The sequence below is a fragment of the Hemitrygon akajei genome, chromosome 5 (genome assembly GCF_048418815.1).
Source record: "Hemitrygon akajei chromosome 5, sHemAka1.3, whole genome shotgun sequence".
In the NCBI taxonomy this organism is placed as follows: Eukaryota; Metazoa; Chordata; class Chondrichthyes; order Myliobatiformes; family Dasyatidae; genus Hemitrygon; species Hemitrygon akajei.
This window is the reverse complement of record NC_133128.1, coordinates 29,059,100-29,076,829: the sequence shown is the minus strand read 5'-3', so window position 1 is coordinate 29,076,829 and position 17,730 is coordinate 29,059,100. Positions and strand designations below refer to the sequence as shown.

Sequence of the window (17,730 nt, the reverse complement as noted above, 5' to 3'; positions counted from 1 at the left end):
AATTACAGCATGGAAACAGGCCATCTCGGCCCTTCTAGTCCGTGCCGAATGCTTACTCTCACCTAGTCCCACTGGCCCGCACTCAGCCCATAACCCTCCATTCCTTTCCTGTCCATATAACTATCCAATTTTACTTTAAATGACAATATCGAACCTGCCTCTACCACTTCTACTGGAAGCTCGTTCCACACAGCTACCACTCTCTGAGTAAAGAAGTTCTTGTGTTACCCCTAAGCTTTTGCCCCCTAACTCTCAACTCATGTCCTCTTGCTTGAATCTCCCCTACTCTCAGTGGAAAAAGCCTATCCACGTCAACTCTATCTATCCCCCTCATAATTTTAAATACCTCTATCAAGTCCGCCCTCAACCTTCTACGCTCCAAAGTATAAAGACCTAACATGTTCAACCTTTCTCTGTAACTTACGTGCTACTATCTAAATAATGCCACTATCTAAAGTTTGCTTTGTGTTCTGTTTATCTAATAGTCCATTGATATCTTCTTGTAGTTACTTTCGACTGAAGTTTTCTTAATCATAGGCTCTATATTTATCTAAGATATTGGTATGATTGAAAGTCCCATCACTTGAATATATGGAACTTAACTGCATACAGTCACTAATATTATTATGGATCGTTATGATTTGTTCTCTCTAATTGTGACAACTTTTAATCCAGTTTGTTTCTTTCTCTCAGATTACAAAGACTTTTCTGAATATTTGCAAAGCCACTTGCTAAAATCCATGTGAATTATATTGTTTCCTAATCTTATTGATCTTGTTCCCTTTTCAAAAATGTAATCCAATTACTCAATTACAGTCTTCCTTCAACAAACTTATGCTTGTTATCCTTGATTAACCTTTGCATATCAAACTTCTGATTTATGCTGTTGCTCAGAGTATTATCAATTATAATTTTATCAATATTTATTAGTCTGGCTGGCCTGTACTTATTCAACCTATTCTTTTCTTCCTTTTCAAACAATGTTACCACATTAACAGTCTTGCAGTGTTCTGGTAGCATTGCTGCAGCCAGAGAATTAGAAAAGGTTGGACCAGTGGTTTCCTCCCCTTAAACAGAATGGCATGTATTTTATCTAGATAAATGGCTTGCCGTTCTGTTTCAAACTTTCCTTAATGGACTAGAAAGGTCCCTCCTGGCTCTGCTTTATCCCAAACACTCCCAGCCACTAAACCATAAGACACAGGAGAAGAACTAGGTCATTCTGCCTATCAAGTCTGCTCTGCTATTCAATCATAGCTGATTTATTACCCCCCTCAATCCTGTTCTTCTGCCTTCTACCCATAACTTTTGACGGCCTTACCAACTAAATATCTATCAGCCGCTACGTTAAATATACCCGATGTCTTGGCCTCCATGGCTGCCTGTGGCAAAGAGTTCCACAAATTCACCACATTCTGACTGCAGAACTTCATCCTCATCTCTGTTCTAAAGGGGCACCCATCTGTTCTGAGGCTGAACTCTCTGGTGCTGGACTCTCCCACTTTCTGCAGGTCTACTCTATGTAGGCATTTCTATATTCGGTAGGTGTCAATGGAATCCCCCCCTTATCCTTCTAAGCTCTAGTGAGTACAGGTCACTGACTATTTGGCAGTGTCCATGGCATCTTTTCGCTTCCAACAGATGTGGGTTAGGATACTGAGCGACAATACCTGGAAGACTGTGAGATAATACCTGGTAGATTCTTGCTAATATCGATAATCTACTTTCCATCGGCCTGCAAAACTCTTCAAGAGTTTAAGTCAACACTGACCTTCCTGCATGAATTACTATCTATTGTAGTGTAAAAAACCTAAGATTCTGTATAAAACGTAGGCTGTTTGTGTCAGTGCAGGAGTTCCCTCACTAACAGATACACCATATTCCACTGGATACCTTTGACGGGGATGTTCATTCAGGGGCAAGCAGCAGTAGTCAGGTCTCCGGCACTGTGCCTGGTCTGGGGTTCAGAGACAAAAGATACAATCATAGAACATAGAATAGTACAGCACAGTACAGGCCCTTCGGCCCACAATGTCGTGCCAACCCTCAAACCCTGCCTCCCATATAACCCCCAACTTAAATTCCTCCATGTACCTGTCTAGTAGTCTCTTAAATTTTACTAGTGAATCTGCCTCCACCACTGACTCAGGCAGTGCATTCCATTCACCAACCACTCTCTGAGTATAAAAGCTTCCACTAATATGCACCTTGAACTTCCCTCCCCTTACCTAAAAGCCATGTCCTCTATCAATCAGACAGGGTGTCCCCTCCACTATCTAATCTCCTATCAGGGTGACAGGGATAGGAGATTCAGTAGTGAGGGGGGCAGGCAAGAGATTCTGTGGCTGCAGAACTGATGCCAGGGGGTGTGCACTTCCAAGGATGCCTCTGAGTGGCTACAGAAAAATTCTCAAGCAGGAGGAAAATTGATTTCAATCCAGATGCATTTTGGAAAGTTAAACTTGCATGGGATTTATACTACATGGTAGAGCACTTGAGAGGCTTAGGCAAGGATGGTAAGAACCCAAGTGCTGGAGTGTCCGAGACTGGAATCTAGATCTAGGTTTCTTGACGAGATGCTAGACTCGAACCTGACGAGACTTGATGAGAATCCGAATGAGACAGAAATCCGAAAAGCAATCGCAGACTGAACCAAGGTTGAGCTGACAATCGGGCCCAGAACCTGAGTACAGATGCTCTTTAAATATCCAAATAGTGGCACCAGTACATGGCTGCCAATTCGTGGAGCAGGACAGAATCTTTAAAGGGACACTGCCAGCTAGACATTCTCTGGAGAACTGGAGCATCTAAACTCCAGAGGCAGGCGTGGTCAGGTGAGTAACAGAACCGAAGGTAGAAGTACAGGTACATAGATCATCACAGGCAGGCAAGGTGATGAGAAAAGGCATTTAGCATCGAATATGGCAATTAGGACATTATGTTGTAGATACATAAGTTGTTGGTGAGGTTACACTTAGCATACTGTTTACAGTTTTAGTTGCCCTGTTATAGGAAAGATGTGTTTAATCTGGAAGGAGTGTAGAAAAGATTTATGAGGATGTTGCCGAGACCAAAGGGCTTGAGCTATAGGGAGAGGTTGGCCAAGTTCGGACTTTATTCTTTGAAATGTGGGAGAACGAGGGATTGCCCTGATAGAAATGATTAAAAGTATGAGAGGTATGGATAAGGTAGATGATCATCCTTTCCCATCATAGAAATGACTAAAACTAGGGAGCATGGATTTAGGGAGAGAGGGGAAAGATTTAAATGGGTCCCGAGAAACAACTTCTTTTCACAAAGGGTGAGTGTTTAGAACAACCTTCTAGAAGAAGTAGTTGAGAAATGCACAATTGGGTCATTTAAGAAGCACATCGATACGTACATGGAAGGGGCGGGATTTGAGGGATATGAGCCAAAAGCAGGAATTTGGGGCCAGCTGAGTGGGTTTTGTGGTTGGCGAGGACTCATGGGGCCAAAGGGCCTGTTCCATGTTGTATTGTTCTATGACTCTATGCAATCTTCCATGAACCAAAAACATTCCATTTTATGTATGGTAGATGTTGGAATCTGCAGTTTAATACTTTCGTTAATCTTGCAGCTCTGCTGTCAACTGTTAATACAGTTTCCTTGCACCCATCTGCCCACACATCGGTTTGGTAAGGTTAAGTGTTACTGATTCCATTAGCACTTTAGTATCATAGCTAGTGCAGACTATATTATATTAAACAGTACTGGCTATGGAGGAACTAAAGGCAGTACCATAGTTTAGTTTCAGTTTCTTCTGATTTCTTGGAACAGTTAGTCTTATATTAGAGCAATTCTTGACTGTTATTGACAACTCAGGGTACACATTTTACCTATAGTCATTGAATTGCCTCTGAGTATTTCAGTTCTGTTAAAGAACAATGTAAATTAGCTCATATTTCTGTTTCAGAAATCCTCATATCACTGTCTGATAACTAGAAATTTGGAAAGTACTTTGAACAGATGTTCCAATCTGTGATGGAGGTGCTGATTAACACTAGTCTTGGTTTCGTTTGAATAATGGAGTGCTAAGGTGTCAGAATTTAATGAAAAAATGCTGATTAATGGGGTAACACTTCAGAGATTTCAATGTAGTTTTAAGTGCCTTCACTGGGGAGGAAGTGCCATGGGACACTGCTGGTGATATTAAGTATTTCATGTCCACATACTTGCCTCAATCACCCAATGATTGCCCCAATGAATTGTTCACAAAACCCACAGCAGCAACCGTCCTTACTCCAGTCACAAGTATATTGCTCAGAATGATGCCTTTGCCCCTGTGTCTGAAAATGCAGGAGAGTAAGGATACCAAATGACCACTAGTGAGTGGACTACTTGTCATACGTGAGGCTGCTAAACAAGACAGGAAAGATACTAGCATGGACAAAAGATTGGCTAGCTAGCAGAAGGCTAGAAGTGGGAATAAAAGAGGCCTTTTCTTGTTGCTGCCGGTAACCAGTGGTGTTGTGCAGAGGTCAGTGTTGCATCTGCTGCTTTTCATGTTATTTGTTAATCATCTTGATGACGGGATTGATGGCTTAATGGCCAAGTTTACAGATGATACAAAGATAGATGAGGGGGCAGGTGATGCTGAAGAAATGGGGAGTCTGCATGAAGGAACGGGACAAATCAGGAGAATGGGCAAACAAGTGGCAAATGGAATGTAGCTCAGGGAAGTGTATGTCATGTATTTTGGTAAAAGGGATAAAAGCAAAGACTATTTTCCGAATGGAGTAAATTCAAAAGTACAAAGGGACTTGGAGGTCCTAGTACAGTATTCCTTAGAGGTTAACTTACATGTTGAGTTGGCATTAAGGAAGGTAAATGCAATGTTAGTGTTTATTTTCTAGAGGACTAGAATATAAAAGCAAAAATGTAATTCTGAGTCTTTATAAAGCACAGGTCAGACCAAATATGGAGGATTATGAACAGTTTTGGACCCCAAACCTAAGAAAGGATGTGCAGGTCTTGGAGAAGGTCCAGAAGACTTTGCAAAAAATATCTTGGAAATGAAAGGGTTAAGAATTGAGGAGTGTTTGATTGCTCTGGGCCTATATTTGCTAGAGCTTTCTTATTGAAACTTACCAGATATTGAAAGGCCTGGATACAGCTGATGTAGAGAAGATGTTTCCAATAGCAGGAGAGTCTAGAACCAGAGAGCACAGCTTCAGAATAAAAGGACATCTCTTTACAACAGAATTGAGGAAGAATTGCTTTAGCAAGAGGGTGGTGAATCTGTGGAATTCATTGTCACAGGTGGCTGTGGAGACCAAGTCATTGGGCATATTTAAAGTGGAGGTTGATAGGTTCTTGGCTGAAAATATTGTGGGGAGAAGACAGGAGAATAGGGTTGAGAGGAAAAATAAATCAGCCATGATCAAGTGGTGGAGTAGACTTGATGGGTTGAATGACCTAATTTTACTCCTGTGTCCTAATGTCGTAGTATTCTTTTCCAAGGGGTTCATGATCACTATTTTCCTCAAGAGAAGTCCATGACTCCCCTCTTTCTCAATGAATTCCAACACAATGTAGTTGTAACATGCAATCTCTTCAGGATAGAACTGAGTGAGTGTGTCAGTATTTTAGCTTCTGATAAGATGTTGACTCAAACTCCCCTCTGTCAACTAAATAGGACGGTAGAATTTCCATAATTTCATTCTGAAGGGTAAGCTTTGTTTGTATCTTGCTTATCACTCATCCTGTGTGGCCCACTTTGTCATTATACAGCTGATAAGCATCAAGTTAAACCTGGTGTGAACTTGGATTTGTAACTAGCTGGAAAGACCAGGTGCAGATCTTTTACTACCTAATGAAAGAAGTAATCCATTCAGTGGGCTCAATTCAGGTCCCAACAAGATCACATCTTCTCTCATGCAGTATTTATTTGATGTTAGTCTGATCTTACTCTGTCTGACTGTAACAAGAATGAGTGAAACTCAAAAATATTCTCTTGATTCTGAAAGAATGTTGGATCATCTAGGGATGAGGCAAGACTTTAAACGATTGTTATTTCATTCAAAGAACGTGGAACATAGAGCAGTACACAATGGTACAGACCCTTTGGCCCATAGTGTTGTGCTGGTCTTTTAACCTACTCAGATTAATCTACCCTTTCCTCTCACAGGGCATTCCATTTTAGCTTTCATCCATGTGCCCATCTAAGAGCCTCTCAAATGCCCTAATGTATCTGCCTCTACCTGGTGGAGTCTACAATCATCCCTGGCAGTTTGTTCCATGCATCCACCCTACATAAAACCTACCTCTGACCCCAAGTGCTGTACTAAAAATTACGTTTCCTCGTATTAACCACCTTTGCCCTGGGAAAAGGTCTCCGGCTGTCGCCTCTATCAAACCTTCTCTCATCCTTCTTCTTTCCAAAGAGAAAAACGCTAGCTCGTTCAACCTTTCCTCATGCCCTCTAATCAAAGTCAGTATCCTGGTAAATTTCCTCTGCATCCTCTCTAAAGCTTCCATATCCTTCCCATAAAGAGGAAGTTACTGTAAAAAAAATTCACAGTGTAATGTACTAATATTGTACAATATGATAAGAATTATAATTCCTATAGTTCCTACCATATCATAAAATCCTGGTACTTGAACAGTGAAAGTGTATTCTCTTGAATTGCTATAATATTGTAAACATTATAAAATGATACTCTCATACCCTGCTGATGCCCCGGCAGCTGAGGTTTAGCTGCAGGCAGATTGGGAATTAATTTGTTCAGTTGGCACAATATGTTACTCTCACTCAAGCACCACATTCAAGATAAATTAATTGTGTATTTATGAGGATTCAACTGTATAATGCATAGTTTTAGACAATAGAACAATTAAAATAAGACAAGCATGTTCAACAGTCAACCTTAAGGTTAGGACAATTAAATCCAAAGAAAATCTAAACGCACAATACAGCTCAGCTAACTCATGCTTGCCTTTTTCATTTTGAACAGTATAATTCTTTATGTTATATACTGTAGTAAAACCCTTACACATAATCCCTTAATAGTTATCTGTTTATGTGTCCAGTGACTGTATTTCATACACAAATTTAAGATTTCATTTAAACAGTGACTTGACATATAAAGAAATTGGCATTCAGATAAGATGCAAATTTATTTGGAAATTAATTGTCTGAAATCATCTGAAGAAAGTTTCTGTTGAGCTAACATGGGGCTTTTTGCTTATTGGCTGTTATTTGTTTTCACAGTTAACCTCCTGGATTCTAAAACTGCACAGGGGGAGCTGGGTTGGATATCCTATCCAATACATGGGGTAAGTTCAGACCAACAGTCTTCAAAATGCGTGAACTTAACTGATGATTTAAATTTTAACAACTCTTGTTCTAATCTGCACTTCATTATGGATTTGGTGTGGGAGTTTGGGATTAATGCAGAAAAATGAGCAATGAAAATTGTGCTACTTAGAATAGATTGGCTCAGTTAAGGTTTAATGATCATGAATATTCGTCCTGTAAAATCTCATTTTCATCTATCAGCAGCATCACAATGTTTTCCTTGTTTCTAGCCCTGTTCCCTCTCGCTTTGGGCTGTTTATTTCTACCAACAGTTGATACAAACAGAAATTGAAAATGTAGATAGATTACCTGAATCACAAGGATAATCATCAAATTTGGTTAAAAGGAGAGTGTTGTTTGATCACAAATAAACGGTTATTTCGGTCAATAAGCCTAAGGTTCAGGAGAGTTCATTTAACCACTGGTTAAGGTATAAATTGAGCAAAACTGAACTAGTCACACTGCACACATAATATCAATAGACCATAGACAGCCAACATGAGATTTTCTTGCAGTTTAGGCAATAATCTAAATTACATTGCAGGGAATGTAATTAATAGGTAATTATCTGAATTTGGGTTGTCTGTTAGGTGGGCCTATGTGCTGAAAGACCACTTCAGAAACATCAGCGGCTATTGGTTGCCACTGGAAGTCCAGTGTTAGCTGATGATCATAGTAATGTGTAGAACATGTGGAACCATATCTCGCTATCGTATTCCTGCATTGAGTTGATAACGCTCTCCTGAATAAAATGGGTGAAGGGATGAACCAGAGCAAAATGACAGTGTTACTCATTTCCTAGTGGAAAATGCGGTTGTGGGTGAAGCCAAAGACAGGACTGTCCTCAACTCAAACATACATAGTGGAGGTATGGCCATGCTGCAATTTGATTAGCTTGTATTTAGAATGAGCATCACTCCAGAACTGGCAGAAGCTTTTGGGGCATCTTTTAATAATGGGACTTTAGCATTATTATCAGGAAGGAGTTTAAAGGGAACGTTAACTTTATATAAAGGGTCTATATTAACAGAGCAGAAGTCAGCCAAGGTATAGCTTGAATTTGGTTAGATATTATTCTAAATGCTTCATTGAATCTATTTATACACATAATAATTTAGAAATTAAATGGTCTGGCTTTGGATATGTTCTCCATCTGTTCTCTTACCTTAGTCTTGAATTAACTTGCATGCACAATATGCATGTATCTCACCTATTGATAACTGGCACGACAATCATAACAGCCTGTCAGTAATCTCCCTGATACTGTGTGTCTTGGCAAACGTACCAGAATCCTGTATAACTCCAAAAGGACTATTGTCTTAAAATATACTCCTGCCAGTATTAAATTTGGATGCAAGCAGATCTAGATACTAAACTAAGCATGAACTGTTACAGTAGCTGGAATAAAGCTAAGGAGCCAGCTATGAAGGCTGACTCCTTGATTCATACAGTCAGTAGCTCCCTGATGCAGAGCCTGGTCCAGGAAAGGAGCAGGAGGTCAGTTGCACCCACCCTGATCTCCAGACCTTTCGTACTTCCAGGCTGCAGTATGTAAAGGCAGGTCTCTGACAATCTGACCTTGTAGCTGGCCAGCAGTTCTCTTCATTGTCATCAACTAATAATTAGTGCAATACAGCTCATCCATAATTTCCAGTCAGCCACTTGCATCTGATCCTCACTAATAAGTTAAGGCTCTTTTTTAAATTAATATTAATAATGTCATTAATTTATGAGACACAAGTCTTAAATTTTGAACTTTGAACCTAAAAATAGTAGCTTGTAATCTTTAAATTTATTTATATGTATTTCAGCTCGCTCTGAATGACTCTGATCATCAGAGGCATTTTGAGTCAGTAGAAAAGCTGCCAATTGCTTTCTGGGCGGTGATAGGGTCAGCTGTCTAAGGTGGGGTTGCCTTTTGCAGAATGCCGCGTCTCACCAAATGGCTGCAGAAGTGATGCCTGTGGGATATTGGAAGCCTCATAGTTACAAAGAGTGAATTCAAACTTAGTGATCCAATGAGCAATGAGCACCAAATGCACCATTGGGAATATAAACTGCTTACTGAATCACAGTGCAGATTGAAATCATCCTCTTACTCTGTCATTTCGTTATTCTCTGCCAGAAATCACTCCCTCTCTTTTCATGAGGGGACCATATTTTCCCTCACTAGATTTTTTTTTTCTTTTTGCATACTTACAGAAGCACCTAAGATCTGATTTTCTTACATTCCTTGCTAGTTTACTGTCATATCTTGTTTTCCTTTATAAATTCTTGCTGAGTTCTAAAATACTTGCAATGTTCAGGCCTACTGGTATTTAAAGCAACTTCAGAAACCTCTTCCTTGTATTTAATAGTCATTTCAATTTCCCCTTTCAGCCATGGATTGACCACTTTTCCTGTTATGGTTTTATGTTCTAAGTGGGACAAACCAGAAAATGGCATTGTAGGTAAATTAAACGTTGATGCAGAACAGTGTTAAGAATCAAGATCATAGAGTTACTTGATCTGTCAATTTGTCCTTTTCAACATATCTTATGCCTTTGTCATTTTAGTTACTGTTCTTGCTTGCCTACCTCACTCTTTTCTCTTTCTTCAGGATTCACCTTCTCCCCAGTGACAGCTGTGCTCACAATTCCAATAAAGAAACCCTGTTGGGATTAATATTTACCGTTATCGTTTTTCTTATGTGATTCTTTTCAAAACCATTTTACACATCTTTCTGATATCCTGCCATCTTTCAAACCAATTGCATGCAGTTTTTTCACGTAGTTATTTACTACCTTGATTTATCAAGGAGCTGTATCAGTTGTTAAATCTCCGTTGTAGCAGAAAGCACTGAGAGGTGATGCTATTTCAGCAACATCTTTTCATGCCTCAGTTAAGATGAACAGCTTTCTACCAATATAAAGACTATCTTCATTTAGCAAGTGCAGCTTTGGATATTAACAAATGATTGAAGTCTAGCTTTCTTGTGTTACAGGAATCATTTATGAAGCAGATGGGTGCTAAGAGTAACTTTGTGACTCATTATATTTAACAGCTTAGTCAGCACTGACCGGCATGCACTTACTCCAGAGTTCAATGACAGAATCATTCAGGCCTTAGGATGGGTTTCAAGGATTATTTATAAACCCATTGCTTTTTCTTTCAGGCACTTGCCTTTCAGTTTTTCTTCTGAAGGACATTTTGATAACACCAATTTCTCATGACAATGAATATAGATTGTGGTGGCAGAGCCAAAATATTGTGAGAGGCCATCAGACACCTCCTATTTGAGTTTTCCCATTTTCTGTTTGAAATTATAGTAATAACAAATAATAAAGATAGTGAAGAATAAGCAATATGTTGTGTTGTGAGACCATTAAGTTGTTAAACCAATGGACATGATTTGGCAGAGTACAAAAAAACAATAAGAAATATTGGATTTCTTACAGGACATTTCACAACTTCAAGACCCCCAAAGTGGTGTCTGTTCAATGAGAAATGTCCAAAGTGGAGTTTTGCATTGGACAATGTAAAGATATACTTATAAAATTATTGAAGGAAAGACAGAAAATATAGTAATGGTATTAACTATAGGGCATATGAAAATATGAGAGCTATAGTCCAAAGGGAAATCCAAATTGTCAATAGGCAGGTTGAGAAAGATATTGCTGATAATGCTAAGATTGACTCTAAGAGATTTTTTCAATATTTTGGTAGTAAAAGAAAAATCAAGGAGTAAGTAAAGTGTTTTAGGAATAATAGTGGGGTGTTAAATTATGCAGAGAAGGAGACAGCAGATACACTTAACTCATATTTTGCTTAAGTATTCACCTGCAAAGATGCCAGTAAGTGTAGAGAAAAACAAAGTTGTTTTAATTGACTTAGAGACCTTAGAAAGTGAGGTCCTGCTTCAGCAGAAAAGGATGAAAGTCAATAAATCTCCAGGGTCAAATGACATATATCCAAGGGTACTTAAAGAGGTCTGTGATTATATATACAAACCCCTAACATTCCAAAAGTCATTGAAAAACTGGTGAAATCCCGAAGGAATGAAAATGGGCTAATGTTGGCCCAGTGTATAAGAAGGGTGACAGCACCAACGCTGGTAACTACAGACCAGTAAGCCTAACATGTATCACAGGCAAGATAATGGAAACAATAATAAAACGTGGGATGGAAAAGCAGCTGACAAGTTCAGGCAAGTTAGCAGAAAGCCAGCATGGGTTACTAATATGCTGGAGTTCTATGAAGTGGCAACAAAAATTCATGATAACAATAAGCAGTTGATATCATTTACTAGGACCTTCAGAAGGCTTTTGACAAGGTACCCTATGAGAGGTTAGTAGTCAAGTTACAGGAGGTAGAGATTCGGGGTAAAGTGTGCGAATGGGTGCAGAATTGACTCAAAACAGAAAACAACGAGTTAAGATGAGAGGATCATTTTCACACCAAGAAGATGTTAACAGTGGGGTTCCACAGGGATTGGTTTTGGAGTCGCTGCTGTTTTTAATTTACATTAATGATTTGGATAAGTACATAACAAATGAACTAGTAAAGTTTGTCAATGACACAAAATTAGGGGGATGGGCTGATAACATTCAGGCAGCAGAATCAATTTAGCTAGATCTAAGCATAATCTAGATGTGACAGATAAATGGCAGATGAAACTTAATGTAAATAAATGTAAAGTTTTACATAGTTGAATTAGAAATATTAGATTTTAATATACAGTGGGAGGTCTTGAGTTAGAACGTGCACTGTTTGAGAAAGACTTGAGCATTCTGGTAAACTCATCACAATGAACAGAAGTGATTGGGAAGGCTAATAGAATGTTAGGCTATATAATGCACTCAGTGGAGTTCAAGTCTGGAGACATTCTCCTTAAACTGTAAAATGCACTGGTAATGCCACACCTTGAGCGCTGTGTACAGTTTTGGTCTCCACATTGTGTGAGGGATGCGAAGGCACTAAAGGGAGTCCAGAGAGGGGCAACTAGACTCATTCCAGGTCTGCAGGGCATGAACTACAAAGAAAGATCGAAAGGATCTTTTTATCTCTTAGTAGATGTAGAGACATGACAGACGGGTTCAAAATCATTACGGGTATAAGTAAAGTGGATGCCAGCTGTTACTTCAAAATTAATCCGTCACCAAAGACGCGGGGCCATAGGTGGAGACTGGTTAAGGGGAGATTTCAGACTAACATCAGGAACCATTTCTTTTCACGGCGAGTTCTGGACACATGGAACAAACTACCTAGTTGTGTAATTGAGAGTAGTCAAATCTAAACTTGATAGTTATTTCAGCATACCATGTGAATAGGAATTTGGCAAGCTTTGTAGGGCCAGTTGGCCTGTTCTTGTCAAAAACCTTCTAATGTTATGATGTTCTAATGAGGTAATGTGGTAAATTAAGTCAAAAATGGACAATCAGTAAGGGTTATGAACACAATGCCTGGCTGACTTACGACTACTGTGTTACTTGAGAAATAAATATTAGCCTGAGCATCTTTACTTCTCTTATAATATTATTATAAAAAGCAATATGTGACTTTTTACATCTTACTGGGAAGTTAGTCAGAACCTTATTTTAATATCCTGTTGGGAAGATGGTTCCTGTGGAACTATAACAATATTGCACTGACGTGTCTTTACTACAGGGAAATACAACCTAATAGTTGATATGGATTAAGTATATATTTGCATGAGTAGACACGATAATAAGTCCCTGGCAGAATAGTATACTGTAATTTACTTTCAAAATTCATTTAAAATAAGAGCAGAAAATGGTGAAAGCATTCAGCAGGTTGAGCAGTGTCAGTAGAGAAAGAAACAGAGTTAACGTTTCGGGTTAGTGACCTGTCATTATTATTCAGTTTTTCTTACGTTCTGGATTCCCATCATCTGCAATACTTTACCTTTGAGTTAATGTTAATCATTATTTAATCTTCATAGATGACACAGGATGACTCAGTGGTAAATTCAGAGTGGCCCTATCAAAATGCATGTTGTGCTTGATGGAATAGAATATGATGAATTAAACAGGTTTGGCTGCTATATCCTCTTGGAATGCATGGGGATTGATTGTAGTTAAATGATTTGTTCTTGCACTTAAAGGAAAGGTTCCAAAATTTCCTGTCTTAAGAATCAGTTTTTCCCCATTTGATAGAGAATGCACCATTAACAAAATAAGATGGATGGCCTCAGTTTCTTTCTTTCTCTCTCTCCCTCCTTCCCTCCTGCTTTCTCTCTCTTCCTCTCTCTTGCTCTGTCAAAATCTTTCTCCCTCTCTCTTCCCTTCCCCTCTCCTTTTTTTCTCTCTCCCTCTCTCTCTCCCTTGCTATTCCATGACACTTAGTTTTACAGTTCAGGTAGCCTCTGAGAAAACCCATCCCGTCCATGTCTGTTACCCTTGGAAACAGAACCTGTGCAATTGTCCTGGCTATCTCATGCACTAAGGTCAGAATAGTCGTCTTCCTTCACCTCTGGGGCCCGAGTTCAAATTTTTCTGACAGATAGACAGAAGATCATCGCTCTAGCAAAGGGTAAATCTCAGTAAAGTTATCATTTCTGTTCGGCTCCAGGTGGAGAAAAAATCAAGTCCAAAACTATTTGTGATTCAGAAATAATTGCACAATGTGACACAAAAGCCCTTTGGAGTGGCTGGTCTGGGGACTGGAGCTGCCCTACTCGTGCAATTGTTCCTCTGAGCAGATAGAGAAGGTCATTGGAGCTCTCAAAAGGGAATTTCCAGATCTGGCCAAATGCACATCAACATCTTTTCAGAGTCTTTTTATGAAGGTGGTGGATGTGATTTTTTTAAAATTCTCTCTTGATAATGCCAAATTGAAATTGTTCCTCAAGGTATAAGCATTAACACCTAAACTTGGGTTAATGCCTGTGCTGCAATGATGTTGGATATTCATTAGCAGGTAAAATATGAAGTTGGATGTCACATCAAATGGCTTTAGTTTAGAAACATAGAAAACAGAAGTCTACAGAACATTACAGGCCCTTTGGCTCACAATGTTGTCTCATCCATTGATCTACTCTAGACACTGCCTAGAATTTCCCTACCGCATAACCCTCTATTTTTCTAAGCCATGTACCTATCTAAGAGTCTCTTAAAAGACCCTCTTGTATCCACCTCTACCACCTTTGCTGGCAGTGCATTCCACGCACCCACCGTTCTTTGTGTGGAAAAACTTATCTCTGACCTCCCCTTTGTACCTATTTCCAAGCACCATAAAACTATGCCTAGTTGTGTTAGCCATTTCAACCCTGGGAAAAAGCTTCTGGCTATCCACACACTCAATGCCTCTCATCATCTTATACACCTCTATCAGGTCACCTCTCATCCTCCGTCGCTCCAAGGAGAAAAGGCCAAGTTCACTCATTCACTCAAAGTTTAACCTTACAAAAGTGTGCTGCCAGAGATCGAGGAAGAAATCAGCAATCTTTAATGTGAATGTATATGGTTTAGAAAAAGAATTATGCAGTCACAGAGTTTATATTCAATAAGGGAGCACAGGGTTATTAGCCCTGAATTTGTACCCAGAAACAAGTCACTCACGTTAATTGTTGGCCTACAAAAAAAATACCATATCTACTTTGTGCAGCACCACAGTGAGAACTTGCTTGATAGTGTCATGCAAATCCTCCATGGCAAGTTGAATAGTTTGCATTGGAAATTCAGAGCAACTCAAACCTATAAACCATTGAGAAAAATAACTGTTATCCAGTTAAAACACATATCATTGGTTTAATAGTCTGTTAAAACTATTTAAATCTTTGTTTCTGTGCTACTGAAACAATAAAAACACTTAAATACAATTAAATATAAAACCCTTGGGACTTAATATTAAGTCAAAGAACTCTATTTAACCAGCCTTTCCTATTTGTGTTGGAACTGCCCAGATCTAATCTAAAATTATTAACTCTGCTCTTCTCACTCCACAGATGCTAATTGATCTGTTGAGTAATCCTAGCATTCTCTTTTACCTCAGATATGCAGTGATTGCTGTATTGTGGATCTCATAGTTCCACTTTTTTTCTACTTTTCTCAAATATCTTCATTTCTTTTGTTTAGAGGGCACTGGACTAATTGTGATCCCTGGACAACCTTTGCCTCCACACTGTAACAAACATTCTCCTTCCCTCTCCTACTCTGTGACATTGAGTATGACTGTTTTCTCAGTATCCCATTTCAGATGAAAGGCTATTGATCAAAAACATTGACTTTGTTTTTTCTCTCTCCGTAGATTACTCCCCAGTTTTAATTTTAATTTCAAATTTCCGGACTCTACCGCTCTCCGCTTTTCAATGTTTAAAAATGAATCAAGCTTTTCAATCTGAAAATGGAAAAAAAAACTAATAAACTTAGAAACATTCAAGTAAACTGAAACGTGAAAGAAAATGTAAAAATGTGATCTTATTGGAATGGAATTGGTTTACTATTGTCATATGAAACATAACAATAATTTATGCATTCACTTCCAAGAACTTGATGGCTCATGCTCTTAATATTATTTATTGACTTATTTTTTATTTGTACTGTTTGCATTCTTTTGTTTGTGTAGTTTTTTTTATTGACTCTGTTGTTTTTCTCTGTTCTGCTGTAAATGCTTGCAAGAAAATGAACCTCAAGGTTCATTTTGTGACATATGTACTTTGATAAAAAATTTACCTTGAGCTTTTAACATGTACTGATGTACAGTGAAAAGCTTGATTTGCATACTGTTCATAAAGATCAAATCATTACACAGTGCATTGAGGTAGAGCAAGGTAAAATAATAACAATGGAAAATAAAGTGTAAAAGCCACAGAGAAAGGGCAATGAAGGTAAACAATAAAGTACAAGATCCTAACAAGGTAGACTGTGAGGTCAAGAGTCCATCTTATCATAATAGGAACCTTCTAATGGTCTTTTAACAGCGGGGTAGAAGCTGTCTATGAGCATGCTTTCAGGCCTTTGTATCTTCTGCCCAAAGAAGGGAATGCCCAGCCTGGGTGGGTCTTTGATAATACTGGCTCTTTTACTGAGTTAGCGAGAAGTATAGACAGTTTAGGAGAGACTGGTTTTCATGATGTTGCTGAGCAGTTAATCGATAGAGGAAAACTTCCCAAACCAGGTCCAATCTGTCACACATTGTTTGAGCAGATTTTCCCTTGTTTAGTTGTGAAGCTTTCAGCTTCATGGTCAACAAAACATCAACAAACAGCTACCATCGAGCCTACATAAAAATCCCAAATTTGTCAGCATTTAGTTATCATATGCTGAAATTTAGCTTTTCCCTACATATACTGAATACCACTAAATAGTTGAGTCATGCACTGAATCATTTCCCATATATTTTTCATACTTGTAATAGGATTAGTTGATGAAAAGGTCAACAGGAATTGGAACAACCTATTTACTCCATTGTTAAACTCTGTGTGACTTTTCACTGAGCTACCAATTACTGAAATGTATTTACAGTAAGCAAATATATGAGAACTAAAACAGAAACTGAGAAGTATTTCATCATGCAATGCTGATGGGATCCAATGAAGTTCAAGAGTAATATGTTTAACAGTGAATCATTGGATTATACAAATTATAGATTAGAGCTCTGAGTAATCATTAAAGTCCTTTAAACACACTGGATTTGTGTCAAAATGCAAGCTCTTTTTAACAAAGTGGGCCAATATTGTACTAACTCTTGGAATGCTCCCTATTTTCAGATGAAAATAGTAACCTTAGAGACAAAATGCCATAAATGGAATAACTATTCTTCATGGCATTTAGCTGTTAAATACAATGTTTTTTCAATGATGCATAGGATCACTGAAATGAAAAATTCAATTGTATCAAAGAAAACCATAAGGAAATTAGATGGCCAAGTTGAACCACAGATAGAAATTACTGGAAGATGTTGATGTAGTTCAACTAGATTGGTTTCAATGTACAAGGCAAAAGACTGTTGATTCCAGGTTCCAGTTGTAATGCAGGCATCATTGTACTAAGGTGGAAGGGAACTTAGCTAAATAATGACTGAACTTGACGAGAAAGGCTCAGGGTAGGCCCTCTTATCCTTCGGAGAAATGAGAAAAGTGTAAAACAAAAGGCTACTGTGAACAGTTACTTCTCATTCAACAGTTACTTTGAAGCAAAAACTAGAGGCTGCCCCACTATGTTTAGGATGTTAGTTGTAACTAAATTTGAACATGGGGTCAACCATTAGATGGGCCCATTTTGTGGAAGAATAGCACAGGTGGTAGAGTTCCAGTAACCGGGGTTCCTGACTTTGGACGCTGCCTATGGGGAGTTTCCTCCTTGTGCTCCAATTTCCTCTCAGAGCCCAGGGCTGATAAGCCACCATGAACTGCCCCAAGTGTGTGGGTAAGTGGAAGCCTCTAGGTGATGGAAATGCAGAGAAAATAGCTT

At 38.7% G+C, this 17,730-nt stretch overlaps 1 protein-coding gene across 3 annotated transcripts in view; it reads left to right on the top strand.

The window, feature by feature from the left end:
• epha3 (eph receptor A3) overlaps positions 1–17,730 on the top strand; it is a 272,018-nt gene that overhangs the window by 14,839 nt on the left and 239,449 nt on the right. For all 3 annotated transcript variants that reach the window (XM_073045101.1, XM_073045102.1, XM_073045100.1), the window contains exon 2: positions 7,232–7,296. In XM_073045101.1, the coding sequence (XP_072901202.1) occupies positions 7,232–7,296 (65 nt within the window). The remainder of the gene's footprint in view (positions 1–7,231; positions 7,297–17,730) is intronic.